This window comes from Tigriopus californicus, chromosome 6 (genome assembly GCF_007210705.1).
Source record: "Tigriopus californicus strain San Diego chromosome 6, Tcal_SD_v2.1, whole genome shotgun sequence".
NCBI classification, from domain to species: Eukaryota; Metazoa; Arthropoda; class Copepoda; order Harpacticoida; family Harpacticidae; genus Tigriopus; species Tigriopus californicus.
In genome coordinates, this window is record NC_081445.1 from 3,954,208 (window position 1) to 3,981,651 (window position 27,444).

A 27,444-nucleotide genomic window follows, 5' to 3' on the forward strand; every position below is an offset into this window, starting at 1 on the left:
CAAGAGAGAAATTTTCCATAAAGAGATCCATGGAGGTCTCAATTTAATGGGGTCTATCCCATTGTCGCCGTAAGACCCCGGTAGGCTTTGATCTCATTGGGAAACGGGGCAAAAACGATGATTAGGCCTTACCTTGGATCGGTTTTCACCCTCCATCCTGTTTAAGAGGTTACTGCTGATCATTTCCAGTCAATATGGTCCAATTTTCACGTAAATTTGTGTTAATCCTTCAAGATGATTACTTGGAATTCCAGGATCGTGTAGTAGTTGCCCCTTTTTCGCTCTGTAGTTAATTAAACACGTCTGATTCACTTTCAAGGAGTGCTTGGATGTTTCTGGCAACCATTCACATCAAAAATGTTTTGGAATTTTACTCGAAATCTTTGTCACTTGTAATTTTTTATTCGAACAAGTCACAGTTCACGGTTCGTCCATGTTGTATCACCCATTTCATCAATTTAACTTGGACAGCTGAAAACCTTGAACAATAGGAAAAAAATCCTGGTAGACAGGAATTCCTCCAATTACTGCTTCAAACTGGCCATGTTCCTCCCTACTATTTCGAATGTCTATGGCGAGGGAATTTGCCTGGCTTGCAGAGCGTGACCATGATTTTTTCAAATTTCTGGTCGGGAGGTTGAGTTCATTGGTTTCTAAAATTCCGTTGTACTATTAGGGTACATTTGGCGGGGTCAAATATGTCCAGTGTAACGTCGTCCATGAGAGAGCTTACATCACCGTCGAACTGCTCTTCCTCATCTAAATTAGGGGGAGACAAACAACCTTAAACCATCTCAGAGCGTTGTAAAGGCCCATGGAATTCAAACCTTTATTTTGATCGTGAAAAATCAAACACCTAGCTTATAAATTTGATGGATCTTGTGGTTTATCCTATCCTATTCTTTTCTTACCATTTCCTGCACAACCGGTTCCTTCTTCCACGTTGTTCATTCTCTCCGACCGCAGTCTGAATAAATCTCTTACATGAAACATACGGCTCCGCGCTTAATATCCTAATAAAATTGTAATTGGGACTTAACATTATCCCATGCTTGCTATAAATTGATCTGAAAAAAAATCAATTTTGACCAGTTTATCCATGTGTACGCATGTTTTCTAGGACTAGCCCTACATAAATTTGAGTATTTCATTTGCTTGTACAAGGTTAGAAAATTCATCTAAGCCATTTTCGGAATGCTCTTAATTGAGCAAGGTTGCGTGACTATCATGGATAAGACTTACGAAACGAAATAGGGACGCGCTTCATTGACCCTTGAGAAACTTTTTTCACACCCTTCACATTCTCAAACCAACGGGAAAGGGTTATCAATGCTTGCAATGCTTGAGATTTTACTTCCGCACTGTAACTACCTAATTGCAAATAAAGCTTGCAAATAACCCACCGGCAATCTTGTAAAGAAATGTTTTACCTATCAACATCACAAAATTATATTTAGTGTTGTAAAAGTAAACTATATTAAACATTTACAGAAGGAAGCTCCTGGTAAAAGTGCCGTCAATTATAATACGTCCAAATCCCGAGGGTTGCCCTTGGCTAGCTTTCGGGGGAAAAACGAGCGGTTTTGTGGTACGTGTACCCTCTTCCGTCAAGTCTTGGAAAATGGTTGGATTGGGAATGCGAGTAATATTCAATATATCGGCAAAAGGCTGTCGGTAGGTTCCATGAGAACCATCTTCTCCTTCATGTTGTAGTCGTTAGATTTCACAACGTTTCTGATGGCACGGATTGCTCCACCAACCTTATCACACTCCGCCAAGAATGATTCCATGTTTTGGGCTTCTTCCTGTAAAGATAATATTTCATGACAGTTAGCTTTGCGTAGGGGGAAAATAGAATTGAAATAAACCTTTTCTCGCTCGCAAAATCATAGCATAAAATTAAAATTGTTTTTCATGTGATTTTAGCTCAAATTCATAGCTTTAATGTCTAAAAAGGTTGAGTTTTTTTGAGCTGCAATCACATTGTAAAGGAAAAAATCGGATATGCTAATCATAAATTTAAGTGCTAGAAAAATGTATTGCGCTTGGGTATTTTCCTCCAAATTTGAGCTAATTTTAAACGCCGTGATCAACGGCGTTTAAAATCGCTATTTCAACTTAACTTGAAAAACTCGTTGACAAATTAAGCAATGTCTTTGTTACTCCGTAGACAGTGCCCACCCTGCCTTGTGTTTGTTTTTGACTTGCAACTCGGACTGAAATATGAATCTTTCATCAATGACCAAATCTGCACGTGTAAGTTTAGACAAGATAGTCTCAAGGTGCAATTAGTCAGCCTAAGTTGGTATGCTGAAATAAACAATACACAAGTGAAAGCAGTTATGTTGTTTTAGTAATTGAGGTGCTATTTTGGAACTTAATGAGCAAATTTTTTATAAGTTGATCGCTCGCTTCAAATTTAGAGGAATTTTTTTTCTGGCGATTTGTATTTCTCCGCCTGCTCTTCTCACAAAAAATTACCTCTCCGCTTCTGGCCGGCTCCTCAATGATTATTCCAACCGCCTCCTCGGTCTCGGAACTTCTTTTAGCCGTGCTAAAATGTTCGTGTTTGAAGAGGTCATTTTCATTTGTCTGACTGATGTTTTCGCACTGAACAGGCTTCAAAGTCAACAAAGCCAATATGTGAATATGCTTGCAGATATTACTGTGGGAGTATAAAAAAGAGATTAATTTGAAGAGAAACGAAAAAAACATATGGCAATGAAGTTTTTATCGCGCCTACCTGTAAGCATACCAGTTGCAAGTGCAAGTATATTCATGGGCACACGTCCTGTCTTTGGGGCAACTTTCGCAACGAACCAAGCAGAGTGCGGAATTGCAAGGGAATCTATTCCTTTTCATTGAGTAGCAATCACGCTCCTTCGATAAGGGTCTTTGCACAACGATTTGGACGAATTCCTGTCAATCCTCTCGACGCTGTAATTGCCGAGCTCGGCTTTGGTCGGGTGACACTTATTGAAATCCATCATCAACTTTGACAGTCCAATCCCCTGATCCCCTCCTTGGACATGATGTCCTTCCGAACAAACCCCTTGTTTATTTGTTTGAGACCAATGCAAAACCGGGCGATATTCATGTTCGGTTTGAACACCCCCTTGATGGTCCGATGGTACCGTTCAATATGAAGGTTATGGGAGGAGCTCCAAGCGTAGCTGGCCTGGCCCATGCATTCAAGGCGCTTGACGTCCATCGGGCCGTAGTTGGTAATGAAATACGTCCATGAAGCACTTTCATCAGAAGATTCCTGAAAAAGAAACAAAACTTTAGCACTATGAAATTAAACCACCGGGCAGTGTGCAAGAAACCTACCTATTTTGTTTGAATGTCTAATAGTTTTTGGGTAAACAACGAGATATCCGCCACTTGTCGAAGGCTCTTTATCTCTTTGTACATATCGCATTTTGAATTTTTCTAGCCCAATTCTTCTCCAAATGCCAATGGCACACACTCCAAATCACATCTTGATTAACTATCGCCCTCCAAGAATTAATGAAGGTGTGGCTCGTGTCGCTTAAAATGGTCCGGACTTTTCCACATGCCACAGGAGCAATTGACTTCAGTACCTTCAAGGCAGCAGAAAACACGATCTGGTTTTCATTCTCGACTAATGCTTGAAATACTGGGGTTCCCTCTCCCCTGCGATCTAAAAAAAAAAAAGTAAACAGAGCCTTTTAACACTTAGTGAGCCCGGAAACCATTCTCCATTAAACGCACGGTAATACACTGCCTTAGATTTATGGTTGAGGTTGCCGTGCATGATTAACATATATTGATGGAAACGACAAATTATTATTATTGTCAAAACAGTATAAGTTTAGTATATAGACTGGTGGTATATAGACTATATAGATAACATCTCTATCTCTATAAAGCATATTAGTCTAATAGTAATCCTAGTGTGAAAAAATGCCAATAGGTTTTGTTTCAAAGTTATTGGAACATATTTGAAGTCTACTTAAACGACGTTTGATACACAAATGGATTACATGATTTTGAATTGGACACGTGAGCGTTTAAGTATTTGCTTACCAAACACCACGATGGTTATCAAAACAAATTTAGATGCATTTGTGCCATGAGTACCATCAATAGATACTATTGTGGGATGATCATGGAATCGCTGAATCATCTCGGGCCTGGCATAGGTTTAGAAGGAAATACCCCGAGGTTTCAATCACTTTTCCAACGATGTCTTCCGGCATTGAGGCCACGTCAAATTTCTTTCCGTAATTGAAACCGCGGAAGGATGGATCGATCAATAGATTGGAAACGTTTCTGACTTCAGAAGCTTTCCATCATAACCTATAGGTAAAGAAAATATTAGACATTGCATTTATTTTACATTCTGGATAAGAGTCTAACCCTCAAGATTTAAACTCTTCTTTTATTCGGTAAATATCGTCGTAGGTGACGGGTTTACTCTGGGATCCAGGTCATTAATAGACATGTACTTGTCTATTACAACTTCCGACGTGATACCGGATGAAAGGAGAGACGCCGTCCGATCCTTGACGATTTTCGATAATCGAATATTTTTCCGTCCCATCGGGGTGAGAATGGGCGACACAGCCATATACCTTCACTTGTTGCTTAGCATTCAAGCACAAGTCCGATTGAGGATCAGGGCAACAACACATTTCTGTTTGGTTAAATGTGATCCTAAAAATGGGCAGACACATATTTGGCTATATTTCCAAAGAAAAGCTTTTACCTTTCTAATTTTACCTGGCCGAGCAGAGGTAAGCCTTTTTGATTTCTTGGCTCCGGCTATCTTGTCCTTGACATTTTGGTTGCAACGCAAATAGCGATAGGCTCCTAGGACACCTCTGGTACTTTTGCTCCCTTTAAAGGAGAAATATCTGTCCAGTTGGTTCTCTACCCGCCAATTCAAAGCCTCGTCCATAGAATCAAACAGCAGGTTAAGTGTTCGTGTTCATGTTCAACGAGCATGCAGTCTCCTGAAACATAATGTCATCATCAGCACAGACCAAAATGGTAATAAGCAGCTACAAATTCCGGGCACCTGTCATTGGCTCTTTTTGCTGCTTTCAAAACCTTTTTTACCGTCACCAGTCTGACTAGTCTGACCCGCATCCAACTGGATGCTGGTTGGATTCGTCAATGATAAAAGCGGCCATGCATGATTTGAAACGATCAGAAACGGCTTGTAGAAGAGAAGTGACCAAATTGGGCTTCATGTTACCTGGTTACTTGGTTGACAAGTCCTCATTTTTCGATGGGCTCGAACTGCCGTGCAAGACGCAAAAGTTTTTCGGCATTGGCCGCAATGGAACTTTTGAAATGCAGCGCTTGAAGTGGATCCCTTTGGAGCCTTGACGTGAAAATAGTCTCTGTGGACGGGGTAGCCATCTTGGGCGCTTGCGCTGGGAGGGACAGAGTAGTAGAACTGGCAACCGGCGGAAAGGTTATCAACGTGATTCGGGACCAGCCATAGTGGACGAGGTTTGGTTGGCTCTCGTCCCAGAGATATCATTGATAGGGTTGGGTCTGTTGGTCCTCGTCCATCCTGAGCTCTGTCCTGAGCTCCGTCCTGCCCTCCATCTGGTTCTCTCTCCCGTTCACCTCATCGGAACACGTCCAGACCATGGTGAGCTTAGGCCCTTCCTCTTTCAGGAGTTTGGACATTGGTGTCAAGATTGATTACGAACTTACATCAACCGCTGGGAACCACGCACGTGGAGTAATCGGATATTCCTCCTAGCGCTCCTAGCCCTCCACAGGGGTTGGCGTCAGACATCAAAATAATCGGAACTCTATTCCATGATAGTCACGCAACTTTTCTCAATTAAGAGCATTCCGAAAATGGCTTAGAGAAAATTCACGATGGTTTGGGCATGTTCGCATTTCTTATCGTGCTTTTATTGTCCTGCCATCTATGGACCAAGTTGTGGTTTACAAAAAGAGGCAGGTCGAATCCAAATAAGCCAACGAGGTAGGGGTAGGGACGCCCTGGGTCTCTAGGTAGGGGTAGAGCTCTTGTTAGGGGGTTCTGGGAGGAGAGCCTGCCCGAGAAATACAGTGGTTTTTGCTCTCCATTTTCTTCTCCTGGCCAATTCCCTCTGAGAACTTTCATGACTTATTTTAATGCTTGATGTCTAACAAGTTCTGTATGTGTAATGTGCTGTAATCAAACACATCTAAACCTGTTTTCATGGTCACAGGATGGACGGATAGAAATTCATAAATCATGGAAGAATTAGCCTGATATCATTGTTAAGAAACTTGAAAACAATAAAATATTATCTCTAACATACAATGAAACTTAATCTGAATAAAAATACTGACCTGTAATCGTTTCACACGGACAAAATCAATCTGCTGTTGCTGAACTCAGCTTTATTTTACTATGCAAAATCAAAGATGTACCAGATATTGATTGGTCAAGCCGATCAGGCTCAGACGAAGCGTAAACAGGGCGAGGATTTCCTTCCCATGTTTAATGTGATCCCATCCGGATCCTGGATGCCGGCAGATATTTTGACAGAACTGTCCTTTTCATCTACACTGTGTTCTCGCATCATTGAAGTAAAATAGAATGTTGTATTACTCGCTGCTTATGCATTGCTCCTGAAAATGAAATAGATATTTAGGTAGCATAGGCGAGTGTTAGATATCCTCAACATTGAAGGGGGAAATTCTAGTTTCTGTCAATATATCACTAAATATGGAAACTGCTCCATGTTTAATTGAGACTACAGCTCCCAAAAATATGCATACACGGCCGGTACACGGAAGACTGCTTTGTCGGTTACAATTTTTGCGCGCTCAGAGTGATTCTATTCTGGAATTTGGTCCCGTGTACGATAAGAAACAAACTCACGCTAGATGCTTTTAGGAATGGGCTGACTCTGGTCAGCATGTAGTAGTCTGTCGTTCGTGATATCGTCCCTTTTTTCCAATGGGGGATTGTTATCTTGATGAGTTGGCCGATTTTTCCAATCCGGATTTCATTTCAGATTATTCGATAAACTCTAATTGGAGACTCCGGTGTACTTCTTTCAACCTCTCGATAACACTTGTGCTGTTGGGTCACAAGGACGATTTCCTCTAATATATCCCTTAACTTAACTTGGGCCACGGCCACGAATTGATTGTTGTTCGCCTTATGAACGGCATTCACTCTTCTTCCCAACATCCATCCTCAGAGTGAATCCATTATGAGCCTTCTTATTTCTCAGTTTTTTGTTTCAGGACCAGTCCTCTTTGTTCAGAATAAGCAAATCATTTGGCGTCAAATGTGTCTCTCTAATCAAAACTTAAGTGTAGAAGAGGGTCTTTGATGCTCCTTGAGTGAACCAGAATCACTTTCTGGTTAGAACGTTAAAGCTTGTGCATTTCAACAATTGAAGAGCAAATATTCAATTTAAGCATGTTAAGATCCCTGGTTTGGAAACTGAAGAGCACATGCTCCACTTATTTGGAGGGACGCTTTTAAGATTGGCCTCAATTGATTGAGGGATTGAAGCGATTGAGCTCAAAAAATGTCAATTAACATTCTTGCACTGGTTCGCTAGATTTAGCCTTATTCATTTCTGAGCTCACTCGTGTCCATGGCACAAAATTTGGGGTTCCCATGAAGCAATGGTAGGTACTATTTTTTAAGATTGGCCATATTCAATTTTGACGGATGCCGAGTGTCAAGCGGAAATGCAGACGTGGGGAAGAATCTAGGTAGGCGATATCGGCTCAAGGTTTTCATGGACAGAGTTATCCTTTCAGCGTTTGCCTTTTCGTTAAAAAATTCCTAAAGTTCGGATTTTATATGTACGTATCAAAGTCTGAATTTATTCAAGCGAATCGGTGGTTACAGGCGAAGCCAAGCAAAAGAATCGTGGTTCGTAATTTGCTTTAAATTGTTCTTTTCTTATTGTATCTTGAGGCGTGGCTTCGGTCCGATTTGGCGCGCTTGGTCCCTTCTGTTGAGCGTTTGGCGGTCCTCCGCTCCTCATGGGCACTCCTTTTCCGAACCGGTTCCGAGGTTTCGTGGCCATCTTCTAAAGGCCCCGTTCGAAACTGACTCATGGGACACATGAGAATGTGATGGTCTACTTCTTTTCGTCTCCCACAACACAAGCGACATTTCACGTTGCATTTATGACCCGATTTGAGGGGTTGGACGCATTTGGAGCACACTGAAGAGCGTCGACATGTTTCCCGCCAGGTTCTCAGGGACATGGCCAACCCTTGAGAACAACGCGTCAAGTGGTGATCCTTGCTCTCGGGCCCACAGATGAAGCAATTGGTATTCTTCGACCGAGACTCTTGGTAAATGGCTGAAGTGGACGACATCCCGGTTCTTGTGCGACCGGTCCTGCTGCTTTGGGTTTGAAGGTTAAGCCAGACGTTGAAGGTCTCATAGTTCTCGACCATCCCCGCATTCCAAGGCGGGAGCGAGTTGCCGACGTGAAGGGCCGATTCCCGCATGAGCCCGTACTCTTGCTTCTTCTTGGCCTTGAAGCTACTCCACTGGGCTTGCAAATCCAAGGGCATGGCTGACACGAACGAGGCAATCAAGGCGAAGTTGTACATGTCTATCTTCTCACTCTCGTACACTTTTCGCATGTTGTGCAAGGCACTCATCGACTCCTTGATTGCTTTCACATGCTCAGTTGGAGATCCAGCGGACATTGTCCCATTCCGGATGCAATAACCGGCCACTTGTATGGGATCCTCATATAGGTCAATGAGCTCATCTAAGGCTCTCTGGTAGGACTTCATGACATTGGCAGGGTGCTTGGATATCAAGGCCAAAGCCGGACCCGTCACACTCTCCTTCAAGCGTTTGAAGAGGACGTTGGGGTTAAAATTTGGCTTGCTCTCGAGCTCCTGGACCCATTGGAACCAAGATCGTTTCCATTTGGCGAACTTGACAAGAGTCTCGGGGTCAGTCAAATCCCCTCTAAATGGCTCAAAGGTCATTTGGGTGCACGTATTGGCGACATGGGCAGATGGGCCTGAAGTATGCGACGACTGAGGGTCCGTGTGGTCAGGTTTGTGGACGCTTTGGATGGATGGACGGATGGACCTCTCATACTCGAACTGAGCAATGAGCTTGGCAAAGTTATTCATGATCGAGGAAAAATCATGCACCAGGGGGTCCTCACAGGGTTTGTACCATGCCCGGGTGGCTTCTTGGTAGTGGGTCTCAAAGATGGGCAACCGGGAAGATTCCCAATCCTTGATGAGGAGACGGGCTTGGTAGTCTTCAATGCGAACCGTGAGATCGTTCACGGCCTTGGCCCGGAGTTGTTCAAGGATTTGGGTCAAATTCTCGTGAATCCGGTCCATCATCTGACAATCGTCTTTGAACTTCTTTTCGGCTTGGTTCCTGAGGGGAATCAGATTGCCCACGTCATCGAGTTTGACATCAATCAGGGTCTGGAGTTGCTCTTCGCTGGCTTCGGGATTTTCTTCTCGGATGGCTCCACTCCACATAGGCTCCAGCAACTCGAGTTCAACTTCGATAGCCGAGGATTTCCGGATGACGACATCTTGGTCCGCGGGATGGCCGCCGGGTTCCATCTTGACCGGGTTAGTCGTTGGATAGGCCGAGCTAGATTCCGGTGTCATCTCGGTCGTAGTATCAAATGCTGTCACGGAGTAACATTCGGTAACCAGAAGTCTTGACTCATCATCCATCACCATATTGGTTGCTTTTTATTGAAGTGAGACTACGTTTGAGGAACAATCTGAAAAGCAAAATTTCAGCACCATTAGAATCTCCCACAACTTTGGAACAAATGACCTCGTTTAGGGTCTTCGTTTCTGCTGTACAGTCGAAGGATAAAAGTGCCTAGATCCTGAGACCTTCATGAGGCTAACAATATCATCACTTACTCAAGCGTATTTTTGTAGTTAAATGAACCTGGGTCCTTGTTGTTCAAAAACAGTTCTCCAACTGTCAGTTGACTATTATTCGAGACCGTACAACCACGTGGGCAGCTGTTGCGAAAAAAACGTGGGTCAGCAGCTGTGGTTGAAGGCTCCGGAGTCGCTAGCTCGGACAAGCTTGGTATAGGCACCTTTAAGCTACAGCTGACTGATGACGTCATCTTAAAAAAGAAAGGTAAACAAATCTCCTGGGCGGTCACTTTTCCAGCGCTACTAAGACTATTGAACACATTTAGCATTCATTCCTCCAAAATTTCAGTGAACAATGTCGCCTAAGCCAGATAGTCATTATTGTTTAGTGGTTTTGGGCCATCATGATCAAAACTCCAAAGAATAATCCACACTAGAATCTATGGATTGAAGCTGTTCTGCCATTACACTCAACGTTCAAGAGTTCTGGAAGGATGGATGAATCGCATCCACGGGAGTCTCTTACAATCAGTGGACTCGGGCAAATTTTATTCAGAGGCCATTGTAGTGGCCAACTCTTCTTAAAGATGATGTTCACCCACCCTTTTAGCCGTCTGCTCTTCCGGATTGGCTGATTCTTCCCAAATTCCAATTTGATTTCCAGAGCAGCCGCTCTACCACCTCGGCAGTTACCCTCCTCTATGAAAATTGTCCAATCTTTGTGGATCTTCTCTAATAGTTCTTTAACTCTTCCAGACCTACACAACCCAATTTTCCTCTACTGACTTCCGCCCTCAAATCTGCCAATGCCACCTTCACCAAATTCCTCAAACGATTTCTGTGCGTTCCCCAATATGCCAAAAATGCATGGAGGTATTTTTACAGCCAAAAATCGGGCTGGTCAGGTTAGTGTCCCAGTATTGGGAACCTGACCTTTCCGGAGGTGATGTCCGGACACAAGTTGTCCTTCTCGGTCAAGGACGTACTAACACCCTACTGTCCTTGGCCTGACATCCCTTCGGAATATTGGCGGTCACGTACGTCTTTCCGGCTCCAGTCCAAATGTCATCAACGGCGGGAGCCTTGCGATCACTTTTCTTAGCTCGTGAAGGATCAGATTTGATGAAGATGAGCAAATAAAAAAATGGGCCTTTGTTGGAATTAAATGTCAAATCTCGTACACGTTACCATTCGTTTTTATGCGTCCTGCTTGCATATGGAACACTTATGCCTGAAACATTCTTTAACAGTGAGTGCGTTAAAAAAACTTTTTTCCTAGCATTGTTCCAAATTATTAGTCCATTATTTAACCCCTTCTATTATCATCAATTCGATGTTTGAGTAGTTCACACAATAAACAATTCTAGTCATAATTAGTATGATATCTCATTTTAGTCAGGTTTTATTGTTCTCACTAGTGCCCTGTATTAGAAGAGTACCACAGTGAGTTCAGCGCACCATTGCGGTGAAATTTTGAACCTTCAATTCCGTTCCAAAACAAAGAGTTTAAATGCGTCCCAGATCCAAACCAAAAGCATCTTGGTAAATGTTTATCGCTTATTGGTTAGTTATAAGGCTGAAGTTACTCTTTAAGCATCATTACCTGCAATCACAGCAACACCAAATTCAGATTATGCACTTTTTCACCAGAAAATGGACAAAGTGGCGCATAAAGTGGTGTGTAGAACATTGACTTACGTTTAAGGATGTCTGAAATGCAACTTCAACCTTAAGACTAACCTTTAAGGCAATAACATTAGGAAAAACGAGTTTGGTGTGGGACTGGGACGCATTTAAACTCGGTGTTTTGGAACAGAATTGAAGGTTCAAAATTCTGCCGCAGTGGTGCGCTGAACTCACTGTCGTACTCTTCTAATACAGGGCACTAGTTCTCACCATTTAATTCAAATTTTCTGATATCGATTTCTGCCTGCAAGTGCTCATGTGCTTGTATTCATGTGAAAAGGTGTATTAAACAAATTCAGCATTTCAAGATACTCGACTTCACCCGCGAAACCTTTTGCAACATAATGACATAACGGTTCAGCGTGCTCAATTATTTACATAAAATACAAGATTCATGTCTGATTAATAATGGTTGACAAGAAGTATTAACCCAAGATTCCAGTCAAGATGGAAGACGACTGCCCAAGAATCTCCGTCGATTTGATTAAGCTATTGTATTAGGAAATGAGATGTGACAAGTGACCGCCCAAGGACGAATCAAAATGGAGGTTTCGTGACCATTTTTCTCAGAAGGTTGAGTTTGACATCAGCTTAAAGGTATTGTGGGGGGAAATTTGTTAGTACCAAACGGAACCTCTGTTGGAGGGCCGTGGTATCCTACAAATATTTGATTCAATTTTCACTGACAGAAGAAGAAAGACCGACAAGTCCATAATTGGTCGAGGGTAAGTATGGCATTTTTTAGACATTTTTTGGATTTGTAATTGGATCACTCCACGGACTCCTGGAATATGAACGAGGGCGCAAAGGTTTGAAATTAACAACTCTGATTCGAGCCAAAGTATTGTTTTATTGTTCGAATGTGATTAAGTACATCAATTTTCAACAAGGGCACAGTTTGAAAAAAATGGCCCTAGTGTGTTACTTAATAATTACAAGACTGCCAACGCATTCATTTGATGTAGAGTTATGTAGTGCACTTTGAAAATAGAGTCCAGGCATTGATTGGGCATAACTAGACAAGCCCTCTAGGCATAATTGAACAAAAAGATTCTTGATGGGAAGTCTATTGTACATGTATACGATCCTGGCCCCGGCTTTGACTATTGATAACTTGAGATGGTTGGTGAAGGAGACTTGAGTTGAGAATGTGAAACCAAATAGTTCAAATTGTTGACGATTTCAATCGGACTATTGTGGATATGGAAGGAGGTGGGAGGAAGACGACCATTTCAAAACCATGGCCTTCGTCTTGATGGTGTTGACTTGAAGGCCGTTCTCTTGGCAATAACCGTGGAGTGCTTTGATGGCACCTTTTGTCTCTAATTTGCACATCTTGCTAGTCCCTATTCATAAGTCAAGCTGATTACCGAACGCTTAATCAATGTGTTGTACTTCAAGGTGGTTGTCACCCATAGGGAGTTCAATGGAGACTAGATAACTCAGTGTTTTTTTAATAGAGTAGTTTCAATATACATGACTAGTTTAACTTGAATAAGCATGACCTTCAATTCATAACATCTCCCTTACACAAAGGGAGGGTCTATCCGGGTCACGGGTCCTCCCTAACGTTTGGGGCAATTGTGCTTACTTTTAAACACCTCATGCTATACCGAACTTAAGAAGATCTCTCAATTCGCCAAAAGAGGAAATATAGAGATGGATTGGCTACACGGAAACCTGTGATGGCGAGGAGAAGGAGGAGAAGTGAAGCCATGTCATGGGGCGTGACAGAAGAAGAGAACGAACCGAAGTTTCTAGATGGAACAACGAAGTTCGAGTGTCTATATTCAACAACAGATGTATGAACCATAAACGAGCAGATAACTCATTGGGACTCATAACCATGGGATACTACAAGTGGCTTGTGCGAGCTCCACTATGCCAAGAATACATGGACCCGTTGCATAAGTACAGCGTCTTTAAATTGGGCAGATTTCGGATCGGATTGACTGAGAAATCATTCCAATAGCATAGAAGCAGGCTCCACATCGCATTAAAAGAATTTGGAACAAGATGAGATAGAAGCACAGCATGCAAAACATTTCTTGTCCCATACAATATTCCTACACTTGAGTAAACATTTCCATCTTGACATCTTGGGGCCATCTGATCTTGATTTTTGCGAATGATATAAAAGATCCGTACTCATTGCAGATAGTCACTTCTTCTCTGTTAAGGTAAACATTACAGTGCCAGTAGACTTGGACTTAGACCGGTTCGAGCATTTCTTCTCTATATCCTCTAGTTGTAATGAATTCCAAATTGATTTGCTCCCTCCTCGTTTTCCTAGCCGTGGTAAACGTTAGTGTTGCACGTAAGTAGCCTTGAGACATTTTGTAAGCACTCTTAGTGTTAAAATGCATCAGCATATTCCTATTTTTGTTATCACATTAGATGGCCGTGGGCGAAGGCGTGGCAATTGTGGAGGAGGTGGCAACGGAGGTGGTGGCAATGGCGGTGATGGCGGATCCGGGGGGGGTGGCGGCACTGAAGGTGGTATTGGGGGCGGAGGAACCGGTGGTGGCGGTGATGGAGGTGGGGCAGGAACAGGAGGTCCTGGAAATGGTGGCGCTCCACTCATAATCAACCCAAACCAGCGCCGGGACGACTCGGAACTGAATAACAACAACAACAGCAACAATACCCTAGAGTTTAGTGGCGTGGATGGGGACAACAATGAAAACGATGGAGGAGAAAGTGAAGCTTTCAATGGAGGAAACAATAGTGGAGAAAGCAGCGGAGCGAATGAATTTGATGGCTTTCGCCCTCGCCCAGGTCCCCCAAACAGATTCAGGGGCAATAACGGCTTCCAAAACGGCAGATTCCCAGGCAACGATGGTTTCCAACCTGGCCGATTCCAGGGCAACAATGGATTCCAACCTGACCGATTCCAGGGCAACAATGGATTCCAACCTGACCGATTCCAGGGCAACAATGGATTCCAACCTGACAGATTCCAGGGTGGTAATGGTTTCCGAGGAGGCAGATTCCAGGGCGTCAATGGTTTCCAAAATGGTAGATTTCAGGGTGGTAATGGTTTCCAAAATGGTAGATTCCAGAGCGGTAGCGATTTCCAACGAGGCAGATTCCGTGGTAATAATGGTTTCCAAGGAGGCAGATTCCAGGGCAGCAATCAATTTCAAGGAGGCAGATCCCAGGGCAACAATGGTTTCCGAGAAGGCAGATTCCAGGGCAACAACCAATTTCAAGGTGGCAGATCCCGCGGCAATAATGGTCCCCAAGAACAAGGTGACTTCCGCGGTGAAAATTGATAAGCTGGATTGTCTACAGACTATGGATATCAAAACTTGGATATTCTCCTGACAAGTCGTTTACAAAGTGATGGATTAATTTGTTAGCTTATATGTGGATAAATGCCAAGCTCAAACCAAAGTTTGCCTTTCATTTGTGCATGTTTCAATGAATCAGTGGTTTTCTTCATTGGATCTTAACATTCTTATGGAGTTCACCAAGACGTTTTCCTCCACAACGAAATTCGACAATTATCGCATCTACTTTGGATTGTTAAAATATTTAGGACCATTGTAGATGAGGACAGGTTATAGTGGATGAAGTGATGACGGCAGCCATTAGTTTACGACCTAAGTTTTTTCGGCCTGATTGAACGCTAGGTTGGGAATTTCTAAATATGGCATTGCGCATTTTGGAACGTGAAAGAATCCTGTGGCGGTCCGAGCATAGTTGTCAGGCTATTGGTAGGAAAAGTTGCAAAAATGATGCCACTCCATTCTTTGAACACTTACCTCCTCAAGATCATCAACATGTGTCCAAGATGAAATGGGTGTATATCGTGATGGGTATTGTGGATCCAAAATATGAGTGTTTATCAAAAGGAAATGGCAAAACAATTAAAATATATTCAAAAGTGAACCTTCGTATTTTACAAGAAATTAACGACGCCTTATCGGACATTGCTGACCGTGCAATTACTCAACCCCCAGAACTTATCAACCGTAGATTTCATACACAAACCAAAATATGATTTACGTTCTGCACTCTAGAGAGAGCTTTGTGAACTATCCTCTATGCAATGAAGGGTGGATTGGGCTGATTCCTTTACATTGAATTATAATACATTTGAGTTGTTTTTGGCTAATTCTGACAGAATCTTTTGTTTTATTATTGACCCAGGTCACATGAATCATGGCATGTCAGAAATAGTGCGTTGTATTAGAAGAGTAGGAGAATCAGGTCAGATCACAATTGTGTTTGAATCTTGAAACTTCAATTCCTTTCGAAAACAATGAGTTTACATGGGTGCCAGATCCACTTCAAACCAAACACATTTTTGTAATTGTTTGTGTCTTAAAGGTTAGTTCTAAGGCAGAAGTTACTCTTCAAGCAACACCAGATACAAATTATATATTTTAAAACAGACAATGTTGAAAGTGGCTATAAAGTGGTGTTTAAAACGTTCAAAGTTTAAGGTGTACGTGAAAGGTGACTAAAAAAATATATATAGCTCGCGGAGCCACAGACTTTTATCTAAATGTGTTTGGTTTGGATCTGGGACGCGCATGAACTCATTGTTTTGAAACGGAATTGAAGGTTCATAAATCAACCGCTATCGTGCCTTAAACTCACTGTCGGCCTGTTCTAAATACAGGGCCCTAGTCAGAACCAGTTTATCTTCCAATCTACTGTGCCTCTTCCCAATTTCGTTTGGGCTATGTGACGTTGCCAATGAGGGCCCTTATTAACAAAACAGTTATCAATAAGACGCTCTAAGGAGCAAAATTTACTTACGATAATCTTTAATGCCTGAGGTTGATTAATTTTTGGAGTACTCCAAGGCAGCAAATTGGGACCATTACCTTTTCTTGTCTGCATAAAAGAAATCCCTCGAGGAACTCAATTTCAAGCATTGAGGCGATAAGATACTTATAATAATCCACGAAAAAAAGTAAAGTTCTTGTATGGGAACAATCCGAATCTAAGAATCGTTTTTTTCGTGATACTTTGGAGGTTCCTTTATCCGGATTTCATCTCATCAGCGACTATCTTTTTATTCAAAAACATATTCACAACCAATTTGCTCTCTTCACTTTTAACTCGACTAGCATGTAATGACCTCAATTGCAACGGATCGTGGAGTCAAGGAATCGCATTCACAAGAACACACTCAAATACGCGAGGTTAAACGAAAGCATTCTGGCCTAAACTGACATTTCAAGACATTCCCTTCACAAAAGAAAAAAACATTATTGCTAATACTTGGCTTACGAAGCTGAAACATTCAGCCAATGTTAAATCCCTTTCTTCTGGAGAAAAGCTGTGTTTGGGGCAATGATAGTCCAAAAACAGTCAATCTTATTTTGTATTCTAAATTTCAGTGTGTTCTAGCTATGTAAAAGACACTGATTATTTGATTGTAATCATATTCAAGGCGTTTCATCAAGCATTTGAGTTCGTCGAATCATTTGTTTTCATGTCCAAACAAGTTCATGCCATAAAAATCTTTCGGACTACATCGACCATGTCAAACTAATCTTCACGTTTCTACTTAAAGCCAAAAAGATAGTCAAGCATGTGAGAGAATCAAGCATTAATCCATTGTGCAGCTCTCCCCCAAGACAAATCTCATACTTCATATTTGGCCGGGTGCGTTAAAACTTTCAGTGTTTCTCTCCATAGAACGAAACAACCATCAAATTGAAAGTAAAATAGAATTTCACCTAATCCAGCCCAACTGGACTCCTTTGCACTTAATATCAGTTCTCCATAGGAATTTCAAAATTGTCTTCAGTTTTGATAAGATACATGTCCAAATCATTCAATACCATTCGCGTCATTTTACCAAAAGGGAAGATTTGCAAGGTCAAAGAAAAGGGAAATGTCGCAGCTCAGAAGAGTTGTTTTTCAGTCAATAAAGAGCATTCTTTACAACACTAAACACGAGACCTAAAGAGGAAAAAAATCAACCGCATTCCTAAAGCCTGGAATGGTATGACAATTTCGAACATGTTCTGATTATAAAAGCATATGCTTGTGGCTGATTCTCTGATTCTCGGCAAGAGTCTAACAAATCCATCGTCCCCAATCCTCTCGACGTCATTGGATCCTCAAGTGTCAAAACACTCTCCAAACCGAAAGATGAGCGAATGATGACATCGCTCTTGAGTAGTAGCAGTTCCATTGCTTTGCTCGACCAAGCAACAACAAACAATGCTATTCCTGCTCGCATTTTCCCTCTTGCTGGCTCTCATATTTCTTTTGGCACATATTGCCATCAAACTGTGCCAATGGTCCTACCATTGGAGACGATTAAATGTGCTATACGTGCCTTTGGAGGCCCCTTGGCCATGGTCCATATTCAAATCCAGAATCGATTGGGGAGCCAAATTGAACGAGCTCTCGAAGGTGGTTCCTCAATCATATTTCGGCACATTCATTGATCAATCACCCATCCTGGTTCTGAATGACCTTGAAATGATTCAAGAGGTGTTGCTGGACAATCGAGGCCATTTCTTGGTTCACAATGCACAATTGGCCTCCGGTGTTCTGCTGTCCTCGGGTAAAGGAGGGATCTTTCTTTCTTGTTCAAAATGTTCACTTCTAGGTTTCGTTTATTAACTCGGTGAGTACATTATAGGTCAATTGGACATCCTCACTCCCCTTATTGACGAGATGGCTTTTCAATTGAACGAAGATCTCTAGAAGCACGTGGCCAACCAAAGTTTTATGGTGGAACGGTCCATTCGGAAGATATGGCGCCAAATGCTGACCATGTCCATTTTTGGCCGAGTGATCCAAACTGAACAAGAGAGCGACTTTCGCTTGTTCCAGGCCCTTGGTAAAGCCCATGTCGGACATGCTCAATCTGGTCAACCCGGTGCCATGGTTGAGTACAATAGGTGCTGTCATGCTTTGTCTGCTAAGCAGTGGGAGCTTTGGTCCCGGCATGAGAAGCTCATTCCCGACTTTGTTCAGTTCATGGTACAATTCATGAACAATGCCAACCTTCATCAAGGTACTGTCAAGCTGATCCATTAGGATTGCATTCTATTGCAGCCTAACACTTTATTTGTACAATAACAAAGCCATACACCTGCTATACGTAAGGCCATGATTGATATTTTAGATTTTATGCAGTGGGAACAATTGCGGTTGAAATTGGTCACCTTTTAATACGCGTAATTGAGATGTTTCCAATTCCGTAGACTTCATGTTTTTTTCATCTTTTCATCTCATTTGTGCGAAGCTTGTCGTCAGAAAGATGATGCAAGGTGGAGTGAAAAGAAAATAACGTGAGTGAAATGTACCTAAACCTCGTTTTTCAGCGATTGATTGTAATTTTTAATCATTGAAGTTGACATTCGAGTGATTGTAATCAAAATTCAAAATTCAAATTATTTCCACAATAAGTAATTGACGACAGTTTCCAGTAAATGCATCATAACACGATAGGTTTGATAGTTGATTAAAAAGTATTGCAAAACTCATCATATTAGAAGTCAATTCTATGAAAATTTGTTGCATTTTAAAATCGGTTTACACTCATCTCATTGCCTAATAATATACCCAATATATTTCAGTCATGGAGGTGTTCACGTCCAAGAAAACTAGAGAAGTACGCGAGGAGAATGAAAAGCATTTGGATGTGAGTTTTGTGGTCGCATTATCCATTGATGTCTTCACCTTTGGTCTGGACCTATTCATGGAATGTGTCAATGATTGCCTTTGGTATTTAGCCCAGGACCAAGACCTGCAGACCAGAACTCAGGTATGTGTTGCTTAGAGTCTAATTCAGGGCCTAAAACCATCCGCCAATTCTTGCCAGAGCTTACCCTCCAATCAATGAGAAATCCAGAACAGACCAGAACTATTTCTTTGCTCATGCCTCAAGAAGACAGATATCATACATTAAGTAAAATTGCCATTTTTGCGGGCTTCCTTAGCGCTATTGGGAATGGGAGATCCCCCAACAGTTTCAAGACGAACAACGTATTCAGTCACTTCACTTTATATTCATGGAATATCTGATCCACACACAAATTAGAGTTGGTGGATCTGGCTAGCCCTTGAATAAAGGGTTAATCAGGAAATTTGATCAAAAACTTGTCCAAATCTAACTCGAAGGAGACCGCTGGATCAACAACTACGCGTACATAATCCCCACGAATATTATTCGTGAGGAGCAAGTTGAACAGCATGTCCAAAAACGCCTTACGAGATCCAAAGGACCATCTCGCTTGGTCATCGGGTTCACTGTAATGGCGGAGGCCCTGAAGTCAAAGGGCTCATGACATCAATACTGGTTTCCGAGGCTCAATGTAATCCAGACACCCATGGAGTATGACTTATGACAACACTAATCATGGTTCTCAAAGTCAACCAACTCGGTCAAACTTAGATTTTCACCTTGGGATAAAGCCTTTTCCTTCATATTTTAACCGAATGCTCAGCATCCATACGTCCTCTTTCTTCTTGCATTCTTTAGGCCCGAGAAACCCCCCCCTTCTCATATCACGGAGCTTCATAGTTTGGAAGCAATGCCGTGAGCTGTTTCCCATTCTTCACAGGAGAGAAAAAGGACCAACATGAATGAATACCTGAGACACCAAGGGCGATAGTTGTTGCTCTTTAACTTCAGTCTTGCCTAACTCTTGCTCACTTCCGTCTAGATAGAAATTGATGGGATTTATGCCGACCTATGGGACAGTCAGAAGTGTCCAAATTTCGAGGATTTGGAGGGCATGCAAGCCATCGAGCACATCATCGAAGACGTATTCTTGCGAAACGCCAAAGAGCAAATGCTAATTCGATTTGCTGTCAAAGTTTTCAAATTCAAGCAAAATCAACTCATCATCCCTAAAGGTCAAGAGGTCAGAATGGCCCTGTCGTTGGCTAAGCAAGCGTTTCCCAGACACGACATAGACAAACCTGTGGCGTCTAACTCTGTCAGCAGGTTTGTATTTCAAGAACACTTGCCAGAGACGTGGTCAATGGATGAAAATACTTGTTATTGTCATCCATTTTAGATATTTGGATCCTCTCAGTCTAGCCTTGGTCAAAATGACCAAAGCCACCTTGATGATCGTTTGCCGACAGTTCCGGTTTCATCCTAAAAACCCGGAAAAAGATTTACTTAAGGGTGACCGTGATACGCTGAGAGCCGAACTAAGAATGACGCCAAGATCAAGAAAGAGAAAAATTGGAGTCGTCACTTCGCCTTTGTTACAAAAAAGTGGCCTCTAATGGGCAAGATGGAATAGATTATTTCATGAAAATAGGATCTACCGCTTGCATCTGATTGATTACATTGACAAATCTACACAAAAAGGGGGAGCGGTTGTCTTTTGACTTCAAAACTGGCGATGAGCTTTGTTATTCCTGTGGGTCAAGTGGCACTTTCTGATGCAAAAAGAAAAACAACCAGGAAGCAATATCAGCAATACTGAATTGCAATGGTAAAAAATGGTAAAAAAATGGTAATTCCTCGAAATAAAGAAATGACAGTTGATTATTCGTCTATTTTTCAACACGTAAGCTTTAAACGATATTTGATCTGCCAACAAGTTTGATTTGGCAGACCGGGTCAGCCATTGAATGCAGGATTGATCGTTTTTTTTGGTTTGGTTTTTCACGGGCTTTTCTAACCGCTATAGGAAATGTAATCCCCAGTACTATTAAAATGAAAGGTTATAATTCGTCTACTTATTGACTTTCAATATTTATATGATATTTCGTCCACCAACGAATTTGAGTGGCAGATCGAGCTAGTCCTTGAATGTAGGGTTGATCAGGAATGCTATTTGAAAATTTGTCCAAGTCTGACTTGAAAGATGCTACCGGATCAATAAGGCCTACTACATATTCCTTACGAATATGAGAGGGAAGTAAATTAAACAATGAGGGGCAATGAGAAAGAAGAGAAGTGGAATTCATTATTCGAACTAGCCTGAATTTTCGAGGGCTTGAAGGTGCTCTCAAAACGCACATTAAGTCTCTACGGTCACTAGAATTGACCCTAAATCCTGGGTTGGGACAAGTTCATGGATGCTTTTGAAGCCGTACAGTATCAGATACCTTTCGTACCTTCTCTGAACACTGTACAGTTCCAACTTTTTTAGCCTCTCCCAATATGAGAGCTCTCTCAATCCTGTGATGTTCCTAGTGAAACATCTTTGGACTTGTTCGACCTTTTGCAAACCTGCTGAACTCATTAGAGCCCAAATGAGTGAAGCATATTCAAGATGTGGTTGCACAATCGACTTGTACATGCTATCTCTAAACTGAAACGTACGATATATCCAACCACACATTTAAAAAGCTCTACCCACCTTCGACTGGATGTGCTCATCCAACTTTTCATTATTTCGGAGAACTGCACCTAAATCTTTCATAGATGAGACCTGCTCAATATCTTTACCTCCATTATCTACGAGTGGAGTATTCACAGGAGTTGACCCGAAGGTCATTGAGCGGAATTTCATTCCGTTCAGGGCCATATTACTTTCATTAACCCAAAAATAGATTATTTCTAGGTCCTTTGCAAGGCTAGTGCAATCTTGGACATTCCTACCCGAAAATAACTTTGTATTGTCAGCATAAGAAGAGAGGCTGGCATTAATACTAAGCTTTTGAAGCGGGGCAGTGAATATGTTAAACAGGAGGGGCCCTAAGATGGAGCCGTGGGAAACATTGGGGCCTCTGGGACTGGGACTGGGACTGGGCCTTGGGGAACATTGTGTGGAATGCTGGTCAATAACATTTTCAAAACCTGGCTTAGAAGATGCTTCCGGATCAAGATTATCTATGTTTGTACTACTACGAATACAGTATAATGATTTGTGTGCATCCTGAGCGTAAATTTGGCCAAATTTACAAGTTTTAGACACCGTCAGTTTCAAGTGGTCAGTTATGTCCCACTGACGAGTTCGATTTTTGTAGTATCTCACACTATTTACTCTTTAGTCATTGTCAAATTGAAGACGAAGAAGTTCCCAAACGGTGATTATCTATAAAAATTATTTATTCCACTATTTCTAAATCCACCCTCCAAATGATTCAATTATGTGGGCTAATTTGAAATTGTTATGACGTACATGTGTGACGCTTGACGACGGGACAACGTATAAACCAGAGTACAAAACAAAAAACGCTTTCAAACATTGACATAGCTTTCTCTCTTTGAAGGTAATGACTACATTCTCGGACACACTAATAGTCCTATTGCAAGAACCTTCCGAGCGTCCGGTTAACTTGGAAGAGTTTGACGTACATTTTTGTGTAGTGAAACTAATGTTTGAGTCTGCTAAACCATTATCGCCATGGTTTTGCAAGAGGCCTCAATAAAATGGTCTCTTGGATTTCTACCGAAACTCAAAATCCACAAAGCAAATCGAACAATTCTATTACGCAATAATTTTAATAATTTAGGAGATGCAACATTCCGTAAATTCTGTCACGTGCCTTGTCCACTCGTCAGACGTTCCTTCTTCCTTTCGGAGAAGGAAAATGTAGAAACAGAATATTGCAAGCGCCAGTGTCCATTGCTTGCAAGATTGCTCACACGACGATCATGCAATGAATGATTGATTAACTGACTGACTGAATAACTGTAGCATGCATTCAGCTGGGCTTGCCTCACTCTCTATACACCCAGAAAACTGATCAATTGGAAAGACAATTGCAACATTGACAATTTTCCCTTTAGTTTTAATTCACATTGACTTGCAACGCCTGTACACATACTAATATACACTACAATAACCAAAAAGGGAGCCAGGGTTAGCCAGCCCCAATTCCCCGAAACGAAAAGACACAACGATACGCTATACTCTTTTGCTTTATGATATAGTGGCACATACCCAAGACCCAAAAAGAAGATTGGAATTTCCAAAGAAATGAGTACCTTCAGAACACACAGAACCCCCTTTTTGCTTGAATCATTGTCACGAGATGTTCACGAATATGCAGCGGTTGAATTTGGCACTTGTTAAACGATCGAAACGTCAAGGAGACCTTGTATTAGCAGTTTGCTTTATATCTCTTCCGGAGTCAGTGCATCTACTTAATATTATATACGATTGGACGCTAAAATGAGACTGTTTTTTTACGCTTGCACAATACTTGGACTTAAACTCTTACAAATTTCAACAATGACGGCATATTTTGCCAATTACTGAAGTTCAAGACAGACACCTGGACGTTTTCTTTGATTTATTTCCTTGGCGGGAGAAGACACGTACTTTCAGTTTTGATGGGCAAATGCATTTGGAAGAGTAAGGCAAGCATACCTTTAACAGGAGGATTGGACATGGCAATTGGCGAAGCGAGGCCACTTTGCGATAACAAAATTTCAGGCCCCCTTGCTTTAATGAAGTAAGTATCTTACTTTAAATGAAAATATCGAAAGTTTCTGGTTGATGTAATAAAAATTCTAGAGCTTTAAGAATGGGTACCAATGAATACAATAAAAATGTGCAATTTGATCTCAAATCCCAGTACCTTACTGCCTGTTTTCATTTATGCCTCGGTCGAAGAGTAGTGACAAAAGAAAATTCGGCTTAGCTCTCCTTTAGTTAAAGGTCTCTCTGAGTCAGGTTATGGTTAAATTCAAACTGTAGCAGATTACATTCTCTTACATTTTCTTAACAAACAAACAAAAGCGATGGTGGAACTTCGAGATGGAATGTTTGTTATGATTGAAGGCAAAAAAGCGGAAAATGCATACATTTCTGCGCGTTAAAATGGCACAATATTGAACATTGTGACAAGTGCATTATTAGCGTCCACGCAGTTAACAAGTTAGTCCCAAGTAAGTCTTTTCAATCTCGATGACAATTGTTGGACTAAGCCGGTAATTTCAATGTAATTAGTTTTGGGAACAAAAACCGAAAAGAATAAAAGGTCATTTGTAGCTGGAAATAATTGGTTCCCCAATATTGAATATTTAGCTGATATTGGCAAATGGAAGAGGCTTCATTAGAAATTTGTCCTTTCCAAATTTAGCACTATATCGAGAATATTTGAGAGGACCGTACGGCCATGTTCATGTAAATGAACCTTTTGTTTGATTGGAACATATTTCAAACATATTTGGTGATGAATCCACTTCCTGAAACATCTTGGTCGATGAAAGTGGGTCAATTTGACCCATTTTTCCATCATTAATCCGTGCCCTGTCGTCATGGCCATTATGAGAGCAAAATACAGGAGACAATAGCATATTAACATAAGCGACAAAATCATAGCTATGCACTACATCTCCCTATGCTCTAGTAACAAAGATCCGACGCGTGTGTAGAAGTCTTCAGAGGGGGAAAAACAAGAAGGCAATCTGCAACATGGCAGTCAACTAACCTTATCGGATAGCAGGAGACTTACTTGACTAGTGCTCCGAATGTCGTGATTGATGTTGATGCATCAAAGCTTGATGACATGTTTGAAGCCGGGGAAGGCGGAGGAGAGCGGCATTTGTCCGCTAGGTTGAAGTAAGTAATAATTAATCTATAATTGGGGCTCAGAGACACAAATAAGAACCAATTGTGTGCATTTTAGATGAAAAGGACTTCTCATTTTGTTAACGATCCGATTGGTCAATTGCTCAAAGAATTCACGCAAGAGTCATTCTGATTTTCGCTTTCGCAAATTCTTAGAATTGCTGGAACGAATATCCGCTCTTTCCAGCTTTACAAATAAACCCCAGGAAGACATAGCTGAGGTAATTCCCGTTAGAGAAGTTCGCCTAGAACTCAAGCATTGGTGAAAAATGAAATTGTCTTTTTTCAGAGTTTAAATTTCTACTTATTAGGAAGTTTGAATAAAAGGCAAGCATTACTTAAGGCGCACAGATTAATACCAAAGTACAGTAGACTAGATCTCATTTTTAATTTTGGACTCCAATAAATTGTTTTTCTTGCAAAAGCATCCAAAATACCAAATTAGTCCAATAAAACAGATACCATATCGCTTAAAGTCATTATTTCATTATTGTGAAGCATCCATATGAGTTTAAAGAACAATAGTTACAGTATGTCTACTTTTGGTTTGAGGGCCATTCCTAGAGTGAGAGCCATAGTTTCATAACAAACGCATCAAATTACTTGAAATTTGGTCAATATGTTTCTGAAACAATTTTCTACGAATAATATTATTAGCAAAAGAGTATTGACTGCTTGTGTTTAGAGCAAATTCTTGCTTTATCAAGAAAATCTAAAAAGCGCTTTTCAGTTATTGCACTTTAAGACATGTTTAAAGTCATTTTAAGTATATTTATATGCCTGGTTTCAAGCACATACCATCAATGGTTACGAAAACGATATTAGTCATATATTTTGTGCAATATTTATGCCAATAATTGACATTTAAAAATTTCAGCAGCAGAAGTTTAGGCCTTACTTGGCGTGAAAGGTTTGGTGATCATAAAAAGTGGCGTTTCCTTGCTTTAGTGTCCTTGTCCAAGCATCCTGGAGGTTATTTAAATATGTTCAAGGCTCAAGAGAGAGATTTGAGTCGAGAACACGTAAGTCTCAGAGTTGTATTTGTCAAGAAGATATGGCCTATCATTTCAGTCACCCAATCGTAAGATTTTACAACTCACTTGGTTTTCTTCTTCAATAACTAGAAGCACTTTAGAACTTACGTATTTTTTTGTTAAACATGCAAGATGGTGCTCTCGTTCCGAATTGTATTTGAAATGTTTCATTTCCCTTGTAACTAATGAAAAAGTTGTTATTTAACCAGTATTAAATTAGTACCTGACATCTGACAAAGTTTGTTATATTTTGTACTATCCGTCACAGTATTGTTGCTGTACACTTGATTCAAGAGAGAAGATGTTTGTGAAATGCTGAAGACATTTTTGTCCAATTTAACCACCATTCAGGGCATGAACAATTTTAGGTGCAGGCCTTCAATGCTCTAGATTGTACCACCATGAGAAAAGTGCAGAACCAATTCTTGGCGGAACTGTGTTGCTCAGACATTCAAATGAGAATATGAACAGCTTCACCAAAAATGATGTGAGTTTGCCAAGGCCGATTAGATTAGCTTTCCATAAGCTTCAGAAAGGTATAGACTGAAACTTTAAGACGTGTGAAATGAAATGTTTACAATCGCAGTTACAGGCGCAGATACTTTTTTCAAAATTTCATTGTGTACTTCAAAAATACTGATTTCAGTTTTAATCAGATGAAAAGTATTGATTTTCAAAGCCAAATGTCTCCATGGGTTTTGAAACAATATGCTTCATTGACGCCTCAAGAGCAATTTAAGCACTCAATCTCATGGTGCATTTACTTTTTGCCATCACATGACATAGTTCTGAAAGCACTTTTGTTGTTGTTATGGTTGGGTGCTATGGTCGAAGGGATGAACCTTGCAAGGTCAGCGAAACTACCTATCACATTGTCCATAAATAGCTGCGATAGGCATATCAGATTTGTTCGTGATGTCGCTGGCAAGTCTCCTCCCAATCAGGGGGAAAACCATAACTGACTATGTCCTTTGTTTGTCCACTCAGCGTAGACTATCAATACACAAGTTTGAATAATTTGCAATTTGTTTTCATTAAAAGCCTTACTTTGAAATTGTAAAACAGCCATATATTCCTTGGCAGTCTTGAATGTGACCAAATCTCCAATTTGGCTTTGACATCGTCCTCTTTGTTCGGCCCACGTGTTTGGTGTCACAAGGAATTGATAAACATTTCCATGGTAGTTGTAGAAAGATGGCATATGCCCTTCCCCCAAAACAGGAGGTCAACTTAAGCTTTGAAAAGCAAAAGTGAATTGGAAGTTCCAAAAACTGAAACAAAGTACTTGATAATAAAAATAAGGTTAGATGTTCCCTCTCTTCGTCAAGCAGTTAACCATTGGTGCGATCCTCCGCTCAAAATTCAATCGTGTGATCAAAAGCAGAATCACATAGAATTTTGAAGAAATC

General features: G+C 41.1%; 4 protein-coding genes across 4 annotated transcripts; 2 read left to right on the forward strand and 2 right to left on the reverse strand.

Moving 5' to 3' along the window:
• Nucleotides 1-1,649: 1,649 nt before the first annotated feature.
• On the reverse strand, nucleotides 1,650-3,160 carry LOC131882427 (uncharacterized). Its single transcript, XM_059229566.1, has 3 exons — nucleotides 2,744-3,160; nucleotides 2,482-2,665; nucleotides 1,650-1,805 (listed from the first exon to the last, which is right to left on the reverse strand). Exons 1-3 carry the CDS (start codon nucleotides 2,860-2,862, stop codon nucleotides 1,650-1,652), a joined length of 459 nt encoding a protein of 152 aa, XP_059085549.1. The 5' UTR covers nucleotides 2,863-3,160.
• A 4,616-nt stretch (nucleotides 3,161-7,776) lies between these two features.
• LOC131882347 (uncharacterized) lies at nucleotides 7,777-10,031 on the reverse strand. Its single transcript, XM_059229466.1, has 2 exons — nucleotides 9,880-10,031; nucleotides 7,777-9,731 (listed from the first exon to the last, which is right to left on the reverse strand). Exon 2 carries the CDS (start codon nucleotides 9,685-9,687, stop codon nucleotides 7,891-7,893), a length of 1,797 nt encoding a protein of 598 aa, XP_059085449.1. The 5' UTR covers nucleotides 9,688-9,731; nucleotides 9,880-10,031; the 3' UTR covers nucleotides 7,777-7,890.
• A 3,672-nt stretch (nucleotides 10,032-13,703) lies between these two features.
• LOC131881803 (N66 matrix protein-like) lies at nucleotides 13,704-14,925 on the forward strand. Its single transcript, XM_059228760.1, has 2 exons — nucleotides 13,704-13,846; nucleotides 13,927-14,925. Exons 1-2 carry the CDS (start codon nucleotides 13,783-13,785, stop codon nucleotides 14,802-14,804), a joined length of 942 nt encoding a protein of 313 aa, XP_059084743.1. The 5' UTR covers nucleotides 13,704-13,782; the 3' UTR covers nucleotides 14,805-14,925.
• Nucleotides 14,926-17,789: 2,864 nt separating this feature from the next.
• LOC131882181 (uncharacterized) lies at nucleotides 17,790-20,914 on the forward strand. Its single transcript, XM_059229250.1, has 4 exons — nucleotides 17,790-18,523; nucleotides 19,089-19,276; nucleotides 20,178-20,461; nucleotides 20,535-20,914. Exons 1-4 carry the CDS (start codon nucleotides 18,235-18,237, stop codon nucleotides 20,749-20,751), a joined length of 978 nt encoding a protein of 325 aa, XP_059085233.1. The 5' UTR covers nucleotides 17,790-18,234; the 3' UTR covers nucleotides 20,752-20,914.
• The last annotated feature ends 6,530 nt before the right edge of the window (nucleotides 20,915-27,444 follow it).

Excerpts from the sequence above, each read along its gene's own strand:
- LOC131882427 (XM_059229566.1), bottom strand. The coding sequence starts at position 2,862 with ATGAAAAGGAATAGATTCCCTTGCAATTCCGCACTCTGCTTGGTTCGT. Across the intron at positions 2,666-2,743 it reads TGCAACTGGTATGCTTACAG|TAATATCTGCAAGCATATTC; the intron begins GTAGGCGCGATA and ends ATACTCCCACAG. Across the intron at positions 1,806-2,481 it reads AGCCGGCCAGAAGCGGAGAG|GAAGAAGCCCAAAACATGGA; the intron begins GTAATTTTTTGT and ends TTATCTTTACAG.
- LOC131882347 (XM_059229466.1), bottom strand. The coding sequence starts at position 9,687 with ATGGTGATGGATGATGAGTCAAGACTTCTGGTTACCGAATGTTACTCC.
- LOC131881803 (XM_059228760.1), top strand. The coding sequence starts at position 13,783 with ATGAATTCCAAATTGATTTGCTCCCTCCTCGTTTTCCTAGCCGTGGTA. Across the intron at positions 13,847-13,926 it reads GGTAAACGTTAGTGTTGCAC|ATGGCCGTGGGCGAAGGCGT; the intron begins GTAAGTAGCCTT and ends TTATCACATTAG.
- LOC131882181 (XM_059229250.1), top strand. The coding sequence starts at position 18,235 with ATGGTGGAACGGTCCATTCGGAAGATATGGCGCCAAATGCTGACCATG. Across the intron at positions 19,277-20,177 it reads ACCTGCAGACCAGAACTCAG|ATAGAAATTGATGGGATTTA; the intron begins GTATGTGTTGCT and ends ACTTCCGTCTAG. Across the intron at positions 20,462-20,534 it reads GCGTCTAACTCTGTCAGCAG|ATATTTGGATCCTCTCAGTC; the intron begins GTTTGTATTTCA and ends CATCCATTTTAG.